The sequence below is a fragment of the Dermochelys coriacea genome, chromosome 9, assembly GCF_009764565.3.
Source record: "Dermochelys coriacea isolate rDerCor1 chromosome 9, rDerCor1.pri.v4, whole genome shotgun sequence".
NCBI classification, from domain to species: domain Eukaryota; kingdom Metazoa; phylum Chordata; order Testudines; family Dermochelyidae; genus Dermochelys; species Dermochelys coriacea.
In genome coordinates, this window is record NC_050076.1 from 38,820,315 (window position 1) to 38,831,923 (window position 11,609).

The following is an 11,609-nucleotide window of genomic DNA, read 5'->3' on the forward strand; positions in this document are numbered from 1 at the left end:
GCAGAGATTGTCTGCAGTACTCAATTTTTGTGGTTTAATCCCTATACTCATCCTTTAATGAATTCACAGTTCATTATGGGGAAAGATAGACTCATGTAGTATTGTAGTATTAAACACTGGCCAACCCTGGTATTTCCCACTAATAAGCGTGGTGAGAGAGGGGGGGCTGAAACAGAGGTCTGGAAAGCTGTATTCAAGCAAATAAAAGTATAGACAAATATACCAGGGCAAGATAGAAACTATTGAAAAGCCTCCCTTTGAATTTAGTGAGTGCAAATACAGTGCTCTGTTTTCTCAGAGTAAACTGCAGTGAATCAGTGTAATTTGCATTACAGTACATTGTCTTCTTTTAGTATCAGTAATGAAGTGCTGGGAACATTTGGATGAGCTCCACTGCAAAAAAATGTTGAGCTTACTGTCAGTTTTTAAAATAACAAACACACATAAGCAATGTCCATACATCTGTGTTTGACAGAAGAAGGGAGTTTGCTTCATGGTCATAGATAATACAGTGAAGTGGGGGTTTTTTTTGGTTTTTTTTAAAGCACTTGTCCTATCTTAACATAATTGTCTGTTCTATTCCCATCAGGATTCTAACTCATTGAAGTGAAAGCATCCTAAAGCATGTAGTCACAAACAAAAAAGACATACTAATGCATATATGCATTCACATAGGGCCTTATCTAAAGCCCTTTGAAGTCAGTGGAAAGACTCCCATTGCTTTCCATGGGGTCTGGAACAGCCCCATACTAAACACTTTACAGACCCACAAAGGGCAATAAATTATCAGTCAGGTAAACAGAGACAAAGGACAAGCAGTTAGGAACAAAAAGTGTCTTCAGAAACTGCAAAGAAAAAGAAACTCAACAACATAAATTATAACAAAGAAGAAAAAACATCTTTGTTCAACTTTCAGTAATGTTCCCAGATGGGACTGCAGGAAATGTAAAGCTCAATTAAAAACACCTTGTGCATTAGCATAAACAAAAGGAGAAATCTCTGGCACAGCATCACTTGAGGCAAAATCAGATAAATGGGATGGAGTTCTTTTTAAAACATTAGCTAACCCCAGTGGCCCAATTCAGGTGCCCGAGCCTTTTTATTTGTGTGTACTTCAAAAAATGCAATAAAAAAAGCTCTCTCCAATGTTAGCTGGTATCAGAAGTGGTCCTGTTACATGATACTAAACTTAACTGTTCCTATACTGACTGTAGCAGCCTGACAGCTGATTTACTCTACTTCTGAGTTATGTACGGGATATTGTCCATAGGGAAAAGCACAGTATTTCATACAGCTTCCTAGCTGATCTTCTCTTTATTTCGCTATTCTGGAAAAAAAAAAAAGTCTATAAGCCCACTTTGTTGGAGCTGGGACAAGTAGGTCAGAAGGGCAAGCAAGAAAATAGTCAAACCCTTGCACTAACAGTGTGTACTTATTTGTTTTGTATACATTATTCCTCTAATCTATTCCCTATAAACTCCTGGCTTTTTCCCATGCTCAGTGCAGCCCTAAGCAGAAATCTGGCAATGGGCTGATAAAAATACATTTAACAATTTACTTATTTGCACCTTTGTGACTAAAGAGACCAGATGGATGGCATCTGTCTCCAGGGCTCTGTCTTGCAGTTTTGAAGCAAGTGACATAGCACAGTGATATCCATATGAAGCGTCAGTCCAGCAGTTTACCAGCCTTGGTCTTCTTCTGTTTTTAACAGGGTGGCAAAATTCCTATCAGATGGACTGCACCAGAAGCAATTGCCTATCGTAAATTTACATCAGCTAGTGATGTGTGGAGCTATGGCATTGTAATGTGGGAAGTGATGTCATATGGAGAGAGACCTTACTGGGATATGTCCAATCAAGATGTGAGTTCCTTTCTGATGATGATTTATTTTTTCTTCCTCTTCGTTTCAATTTTTTCTTCTTTCCTCTCAATCCCAGTGTGGTGGTGATGTGTTAGGCCCAAATTTTGCAAAAGGAGTAGCATGGATGGACTCTTACACCCACGTGTGTCTCTTTGCAAGATCAGGCCCTTAAAAAAAATTTTCCATTTTGGATCAGACCCTTACTTCATCAAGTCTGGTGTCCTGCATCTACAAGTGACCTGTAATTGATCTATTTGTTCATCAATTGCAAGTGTTGTATGAAGTTGAGCTATACTAGACTGTAGACTTACATGAGGCACTCTTCTAAACCCATGATTAGGTGACTTCCAGAAAACACAATGACGCTGATCCGAAAAAGGATCCCTACCCAGAAGAGCACTTAAGCAAGTTTTTAAGTCCCATTAAAAGTCAATAGGACTTATAAACAGTTTTAAAGGAAATAGATAGAAGAGTGAGGAGTAGAGCTGAAATGTTCATAAATTCTCATTTAAAACATTTCAGAAATAATTATGTTAAAAAGAGAAGGACAATGTGAATATTGATATTAAACTTGAACTTCAATGAGGGTTATTCAGAAAAAACTCTTGAATTTATGAGGCTTCCCATTCAGAGTTAATTTTCCAAACCCTAGTATACTTGAAATTATTACTATTTGTTGTTCAGATAACTTTATTTCTTTTACAATATTCAGAACAACACATACAAGGTATAACTGTGATTATCACTCAAAGCATCCCTTGACAATGGAATAGTTGCCCCAAGAGGACATTAAAAAGCAGCTTCACTAAATGACTGTTCTTAAATTATGCAAGTCCCTTTTAACAGTACCATCTGGACTACTTCATCCTGTTCCAAGGGGGAGTACACACAATAGCTGCTATTTCAGAAGAGTTATTTAATAATAATACTAAGAAGGGTCTGTGCTAATAGAATTTTTACTAAATAAAACAAATATTTCCTGTGAAAATGAGAAATGGGCTGACCATAATCCCTTTCCCAAGGGTTTTATAAGCAAATAAAGGAGTGGGGAAAAGTTAACTGGAATATATGGTCATGGAGTCAAAGGTGGGAAGTTAAATAACATTTTATAAGTCATCCACTTTCTTATGTGGAGCTGAACATTTTCAAAGAGCATTTATGTGTGGATCTAAAAAATCTAAAAAAGGGAATTTAATTACATTTCCTTCTGATGTGGATGTCTACTCTGGCACCCTGCCTTGCTCTCCTATATCAACAGGAAGTCATCAAGGCTTTACAAGAAAACAAAGCACCAGATGCACCTTGGAAACGCAATGTATTTTCATTAGCAATGATAGGTAATTCAGAGCAATACAGAAGTGGGTTTGCAGATGCCTTCCCTGTCTGATGGGTCAAGATAGATCCAAAAACTGGTGAGGTAGTTATGGTATCGTCTGTGGATCCTAAAGGAAGAAGTGTTGTGCAGCTCACATCATACATAGAGGATTACATAGGCAAGGAAAGACAATGCAGTAGTGATGGGTGGTTTGTGAAAAGTACTGGATTAACTGCCCAGGCAACACTAGTTCTCCTTATTCTCTGAATGATCAGAGACAGTGCAAGCATCTCCAGACTGTCAGGCAGCGTGTCTTCGCCACTGTTCTAGAGACCAGCTCTAGGGGTAACGGCATAATTTAGTCTACTGGAATATTGATTCATGGACTGTTGATCTTTGTTCTCTTCTAAGTCTGCCAACAAGGGTGCCCATTAGTTCCAGCTGTGATAGGGAAAAGGGTTGTGATGTGGGTACCATCTAGTAGGAACAGGATCTTGGAATGACCACATAGATTGCTAAACTGCCCCCGGATAGTAATGAGCCATATGTGCAGAGGGTGTGAGGTAGTTGCATAAAATCAGGCTTTGGATCAGGTTGCATGCTTTAACTGACACAATAGGCAGATTGGGGATGTGCAAGAGGAGGAAGAGGATGTAAGGAGGCTTACCCTCCCTCTTGCATATCAACCAGCTACAACTGGGGAGAGAGAGAGAGAGAACAGGCCCTGTGCTAGATTGCACTGCTAGTGGAGCTAAGCTAGCTCAAGAGGAAGGGGAGCACAGGCTGCACCCTGAGAAAGAATGTGAGGAGCTCTAGCTCTGAGGTGCTGTCCTCAGAACTGGCTGAAATTCCTGCAGAATTCCTGCTGTGGCATTGCTCCTCCTCACCCCTATCCAAGATGACTAGCAGCTTAACTCTGGCCCCACTGTTTTTCTGAGATTCAGTGATCCTTGTCTGTGTTATTTTGGTGTGTGGCTTGTCAGTGAGCAGCATCTTTGAAGATATGTGTGCTTCAGAAGCCATACCTAATGCAGCAAATGTTTGTGATATTTATCCCCACTCATGAGCTTGAAATGCATATGATTGTCTTCCCTGCACCATAGATGTTCCCTAAATGTGCTCATCTTCACTAGCTTTAAACCTTAATTAATTTCTGAATTCTCAGAAGGAAATGGTGAGAATATGTAGGCCTCAGCAACAGCTTGAGTTTGAATTTTATTTTCCACATTGTTTCATTTTGTTGTGGGTTTGTTTCCATGCTTAGGGTCAACCTAGAATGGTTTATCCACAGCTACAATCTGTGAAGGTCTTTAACTGTTTTTAATGGTGCTGTGGGTAGGTTATTAAAGCCATTGAGGAAGGGTATCGCCTGCCACCCCCAATGGACTGCCCCATCGCTCTCCATCAGCTGATGCTGGACTGCTGGCAGAAGGAACGTGGCGACAGGCCTAAATTTGGACAGATTGTCAACATGCTGGACAAACTCATCCGCAACCCCAACAGCTTGAAGAGGACAGGCACCGAGAACTCCAGGTCAGCTGTGCTTTCTTAATAGTGATCTATGAGGGAATATATTAGAGGTGACAGGCAAGCTGTAACTCCCCTAAACTTCGGTACTCACGTTAAGGTATACGTCACAGCACTTGCTAGACTGCACAGCCCCTTTTTATCCAGTGGAAGATTGTTTCCCATGGGGGGTTACGCTGACATTCCATCTGACCACACTGTGGGGCCCAGATGCTCCTGGCTCTGTGAAAGCAGAAACTGAATAAGGAAAGCAATTGCTTTATCCTACCAGCTCCGAATGTTTTTATAACGTAGATTTAAGGGTGGCTTTGAAAAGATCTGATGTAATCAAGTGATGTTTTCTTGACAAAACAAGGCATGCTGAGTCTCTCTTTTTTTCAATAAAAGATCCTGAAGGGTCTGCTTCAGTGCAATGTAATTAGCAGGAGTGACCTGGTTTCCTAAAGGGAAAAGTACATCATCAAGGTTTATAAACCCTAGGTAGGATTTGCAAATGAGCATTACAGCATTACAGCCAAAGCCTTGTGGGCACAGTGAAGGCGTGGATTAATTATTATGTGAATTTGAATTTGATTTTGTGGCAAGACAAAGTTTCATGTTTCTACTGATCCTGTGTTATGTTGCAAGGAAATTTCAAAGCTGTTAAAGAGATCTTTATTTTGGGCCAGATATTCAAGTGGTGCAAACCAGTGGAACTCTCGAAATCAGTGGAACTTCACCAATTAACACCAGCTGAGGATCTCAACCTTTATTTGAGAGTGTTTTGTGTCTGCTTTTAAAGCAAAATTAAGTCCACTTGAAATGAATAAGTGGAAGGGACTGGAGGGAGAAGAAAATTAGCAGAGAATGAGGGTGGAGGGAAAAAATCCTAAACATGATCCAATCCCTGAACAGAAAGGAAATAAGATATATTTTCTCTGTGCTGCCTGCAATGAGTCTCTCTGAATCAGTGGAGTAATAACAGAGGCCAGACAGTTCCTGATTCAGCTGCTGGCAGGCCAGCATAATGGAAAAAGCTGTTTTTCACTTTTAAACTAGTGGATCCCTCTGTGACTATTGCTTACCATTTACATTACCAAAGACAGGTTATTAGCCCTCTGAGGCCACTATCACCACACTTCCTCCAGCTTGCCCTAATTGCAGCTGTAGCCTGGCATGTGTATCCACCTCTGTGGTTTAAATAATTTAAGAAGGACAGAGTCATAATAACAACTGTTTAATCTCCTCCAACTTGATTTTATTCCAACTCACAGATAACGTATCTTTGACTACATTTAGTTATTATTACAATAGTTTACAGCCTGTTGCGTGTGCCTTCTCCCTGCATCCAAATCCCATTTGTAGACTTCTTTTCCTTGGAGCATGAAATCCAAACAAATATATGTGTATGCCTTTATATATTGAGACTTATAATAGACTGTAAATTGTTGTGTATGCATTATATATAATATGAAAAGGGGCACTGAACAGACTGCAAGAAAGTATGGTAAAAGTTGTGTAAGTGCTACCAATGTGAACCCAGTCCCTCTGGACAATATATAATAGCACTGCAGAATACCTAGTCTTTGATTCTGTGCATTTTAAAATAAATGATCAAGATGGCATTTGCTTTGTTTAGATCTATGATAGTAATTTACAGTGGCTTAATGAAAACCATTGCAATTTTCAAAATACATAAAATAATAAATGAGCTATTAAATGAGCACTGAATTTGTTCAAATAATTATTCCAGAATCTCTACAATGGAAAATAAGAAGCATAATCCACAGAGCAAACAAAGATCAAAGCTACCATTATTTCCACCACTCCTTGCACACGTGCTGATCAGGAATGGATTGATTAAAGAGGGGATTAACTCCCTGCTGCCTGAGTTTGTTTGAATGCACTGAGCCTGCTTGCAAACCTGGCTAGAAACCTACCTGATCTGAACTCTCCCTGAGATTTGAGCTCCAATCCAGTCTGGCAGGTTCTGAGCTCACAGTTCCTCTGCTCATACTTCAGTAGTGTTTCTATAATTGTTGAACTGAGGTGTGACATATGCAAGATTGGCAAGTCTTGAATTGCTGTATGCAGGATACAGACACAGTAGCCTGAACATGTTACAGCATTCAGGACCTCATCCTTTGCGGAGCACATTGTAATAAAAGTGTTTTCCATGAACTTTGTTGCATCTGGGGCTTAAACTCTAACGGGCACAATGATTTGATTTACAACTGAAGGTAACTATAGACACCAGGGATCAAATTCATTCTTGGGGCAAATTGGCCTGTTCTTATATGGTTGCTAAATTTGCCGTTGGTTACATTTTATAGTGCATGAGCCCCAATTTTTTACTAGGTACATGCAACATGCTGCCCTTATTTGAACTGATGGTCTGTTTTGCCTAGTCACAGCATAATCATTGTGGAGCTTAAACTTTGTTCTGTAAACCAGCTAATAGCTCTTATCTGCCCATAAATTTTCTGTTCCTAGACCAAACACTGCCCTGTTGGATCCGAGTTCTCCGGAATTCTCAGCCGTTGTTTCTGTGGGGGATTGGCTCCAGGCCATTAAAATGGATCGATATAAGGATAACTTCACAGCTGCTGGCTATACAACCCTAGAGGCTGTGGTACATATGAACCAGGAGTAAGTACTCAGCATATAACAAAAACTGGTAAATCTGGATTTAATCGGCTTCTTTTGCTTTGTGCTGCATATCATTACGCTCATTAAAGGAATGGAATGCCTTTCATTTGGATGGAGTAGAACTTTAAAATGCCTCCACAATGCCTTCAGTTATTTAATTAAACATTTCTATACATCTGCCTTGCTTTTGCAGTATTACATGTGGTTGACTCTCATATGTTGCTTTGCGTCAGCATTTAACACAAAGTTCTCAGCCCTCTGCTTCTTTTCTTGTTTTAATCAGTGATCTGACAAGAATTGGGATTACCACCGTTGCGCACCAGAACAAGATTTTGAGCAGCGTCCAGGCAATGCGGACCCAAATGCAACAGATGCACGGCAGGATGGTTCCCGTCTGAGCCAGTATTGAATAAACTCAAACTCTTGAAATTAGTTTACCTCATCCATGCACTTTAATTGAAGAACTGCACTTTTTTTACGTCGTCTCCTTGCCCTTTGAAATAAAGATCTGCAGCGTTGCTTGATTGCTGAAACTGTGGGGAGGGGGCCCTGTCGAAATGACAAACTGTCATTTTAAACCAGACCTGGAACAAATTGTTTCTTGGAATATGCTTCTGTTGATCAACGATATGTAAAATACATGTATCTATATAAATATAACATCACATTGAAGTTTTGATGCTGTGTTTGCTGCCAGATACTGTGCTTAAAAAATAATTATTCTTCCTTCCCCTAATGACCTGGGGATTACAACCACAGTATTTTATTTGTGGGATAAACCATGGTTGTGCATCTTTCACTGGAACGAAGAATCTACCCCAGGATATTTTCTGCAGACTCAGCATGTCACTGATACCGTGCAGAAACCTCAGTGAGAATATTGTTTGGCTGATCGGTGCTTCTCAATTAGTGATTTACCCATTTACAGAGTGAGATAGGGAATGACCCACCCTGAGGATTACTGGACAAAACTGGACTTCTGCAGGGTTTGTTATTGGCTGTGTGCCATACTGAGTTGTAAATCTGTAAACCTTTTCCAAACGTCTTACTGACAGTCAGCTGTGACAATCTTGACTGTGAAACTTCCAGACTCACATCCCTTTCCCCTTTGAAGGAGCAATCACTCTTGCAACACTGAAAAGGTCAGTGAAAGTATAACCTCCATTTTATTCCTGGTGTTTTTATTTTTTTAAACTATACTGTCACCTGCAAATACTGTGTGGAAGAAAATGCATGTAGGATTGTGGTTCCAACTATTTTGGATAAACCTGTACTAGTTTGCCAGACTAAGCTCAGCTGTTCCTACTGCATCATATTCAGTTGCATGCACTCTTCACTGACAATGGAAATTGGGCTGTTCCAAACCTTAGTCTCGCCTACAAGCTCAGTTGTGCGTTGAAATGTGTGCAGACAATGGGAAGTAGATGGTTTTGGTGCACAGTTCATCATGAAGAGTCTGACCCTGTTCCTGTTGATTTCTCAGTGGTGGGTGAAGGATTGGACTCTACAGTAGTGGTGGGAAAACAGAGAAACAGGCACTAATGCCTAAAAGCACCAGTATTGGTAAATGTAGAACCACTAATATAAGATTTCCCTCTGTCTTTGGAAACATGATATACCCCGCTTAGGTAAAACAATCAAAGCAAATCCTCTAACCTTCTTTTAGGCTGAAGTTCAGTCTCTACTGTCACATCTGTGGTGTTATGTGACCAAGATTGGAGTAAAATGGAAGTACACATGCATTTTTTTCTTCCTTTTGCACATGTGAGCTAGTGTGTAGTGATGGCTATACATCAAACAAAAATGTTACTCTAGGTGATCCCTGCATTTTTGTTTGTTCACATGGGGATTCAGTTTGGTGAGCTCAAAAGAGCTCCATTTGGGCTTGAGCTTTATTTGTATTAAGATCAATTTATACTGTTCTGTCAGTGTAAAGAGGCCTTAAATAGGGCATAAATTACATGTACACTCCCTTTAAGGCCCTTTTACACTGCCAGAGCAGTAGTACCTTGCCAGACCTTAGTGTATCTGAATACCAGACCCATTTGTGATTTGATATGGAGGTGTAGAGAAGAGGACGTTCATGCCCCTGAGCATTGATTTGCAAAATGTTGTGAATAACAGACAGAGTCTTAGTAGGGCGAACTTTTGGTCCACCTCTACACCTGACAGCAGCTTCAAAAAAAGACTATTTATTCTGAATCCAAAACAGCTGACTTTGTTGATATGGCAAGTTTGACTTGTTAAGTCAAGTCGTACTCATCATTTTTTGTCACGTGTAACAATAATTTGCTGATTTGAACCACTAGCTTTCTCCCAGCCCCCATACCCCAGCTCATTCTGAAAGCAAGTTGTTCAGAATGTGGGATCCTAAATTTGGGACCTGTAAAATCACCACAACTTAGTAAAAACCTTTTTGCAACATTACTGATAAGAGCTTTTCTATTTGGGAGGAATTTGAGATTTGTTTCAAAAACTACTTAGACCATCATGTTCTAACATCATTTTGCTGGAGGATGTAAGACATGGAAATTCATTTGAAAGATCTGACATTTGTACTTTGCCAGCAAATATCCTTTGTTCAGTTCAGAGACATTTTAGCTTCCCCTTGTTGTAAACTTGCTATAGAAAGTCAAGGCTATCTTTTAAATAAAAACAAAATGTACCCAATTCTCTGGACAAATTGGAGAATTATGTGGCATCTAGTAACAATAAGGTCAGAGTATTTTAATATTTTCTTTTTAATATGAAAATTGTGAAGGCAGTTCAGAAACTAAATTTTACAGTGTGAGTGGCAGCACTGAACTTCACTGTGATCAAATGAGAGTGGTGAGTGGGCAAGAACGTGAACATGTTTTTAACTGGAGGAAAGCTCTGTGTGTGTGTGTGTGTGTGTGTGTGTGTGTGTGTGTGTGTGTGTGTGTGTGTGTGTAAGTAAAACTGAAGGGGTAGTAAAAACAAAACTTAAATGGAAAATAGTGTTTTTTCTTCGCTAAAAAAAGTGTCAAATATCTTTATCCTGCTGATCTGATGCAAAGCAATGAGAACAATGGCAGTGATACACGGCTTACTGCTCTAGCAATTTATCCTTCTTTTTTTTAATGAAGGATGTTTCCACTCAGGACTTTGCATTAGGAAACTGCAGGGTGTCAATTCTGCTGCAAGGGAAATGAAAGCTTCCAAGCAAAAAGGGTTACAAAAGAAGTTCACTTCACTAAATTGACCTGATAAATCCATGAGCTTTTTTTTTAAAAAAAATCATTTGCGTGTGGTTTTAGTAGAAAATTGCATACACAGGAGCACATGCTGATTTTTGTACTGGTCATAAGCAGGCTAAACTGCCATTAATTTAGCCAACAAGATATTCATGAATTCCAGTGGGAATTCTTCATATATACATGTGAATTGTACTTTCCATCCACTCTGAAACAAAACTCCCTTTGTCTCATTTGGAAGTCATTTTCCCCACCTGCTGGGAGTGTTTTTAATTTTGTTGTACCTATCCATGTGACCCAGTTACGTTGCCTGCAAATAAGTCCAGGATTCATCATTTCACAATAATAAACACCTGAACACATTTGCTTGCCACTGTGGAATTGGAAGAATGGCATAGCGGGTCAGGGCTACAAGGAAATGCAATGTTGATCCACTGTTTCCTTGCTGCTGACACACACACGCACATACACAATTGGCTGTGGTATCGTTCTCTGTTCCCCTGCTAATATAAAACATTTACAGCACCTCTCTCTGTGGGAATTGTTCCTTTCCGTGCATTTGGAGATCCTCCATTGTTCACACCTCGCTGTGATTTGTGGGGATTAACTCTGCTGCTCCTGGAAGACACAATGACATACTTTGGGTTAACAGAAGGCACTTTTAGTGCTTGGACTTCCATTAGTACTACCATTTCTGAGTAGTGCACATAGAACACAGTCAATTAGAAATCCTGCGCCTTAATGAACCTTTCCTTCCTATGTTATTTCTTTAAACTATTCAGTAAACCAGAATATTGTCTTCACATTTAAATACAGACAATAACCATACAAGTGTAACTTAAAAGGAAAAAAAATAAGACAGTTGTGTGCTTGTGCAAACTGGCCAATTCCCACACTTGCCTATTTGGGCAGGGAACCTCATTACCTGGGGTAAGATGCAGTGGCAACTTCGTTAGGAAATCTAAATGGCTGCTGTCCAGGTGCTGTTGTAGCTGTGTTTGTCCAGTAATTTGTATTTGCTCTAACGTGGTTCCTGTTTCCTTTTTACAGGGAAAATAGA

At 39.8% G+C, this 11,609-nt stretch overlaps 1 protein-coding gene across 2 annotated transcripts in view; it reads left to right on the top strand.

Annotated features, from left to right (window-relative positions):
- EPHA4 (EPH receptor A4) overlaps positions 1 to 7,989 on the top strand; it is a 129,756-nt gene extending 121,767 nt beyond the window's left edge. The window contains exons 14-17 of one of the 2 annotated variants that reach the window (XM_038416275.2): positions 1,715 to 1,864; positions 4,519 to 4,712; positions 7,179 to 7,334; positions 7,618 to 7,989. In XM_038416275.2, coding sequence (XP_038272203.1) covers positions 1,715 to 1,864; positions 4,519 to 4,712; positions 7,179 to 7,334; positions 7,618 to 7,732 — 615 coding nt within the window. In that variant the 3' untranslated portion in view covers positions 7,733 to 7,989. Of the gene's footprint in view, positions 1 to 1,714; positions 1,865 to 4,518; positions 4,713 to 7,178; positions 7,363 to 7,617 lie in introns of both variants that reach the window. The other variant, XM_038416276.2, reaches the window with a different exon arrangement.
- Positions 7,990 to 11,609: the final 3,620 nt, after the last annotated feature.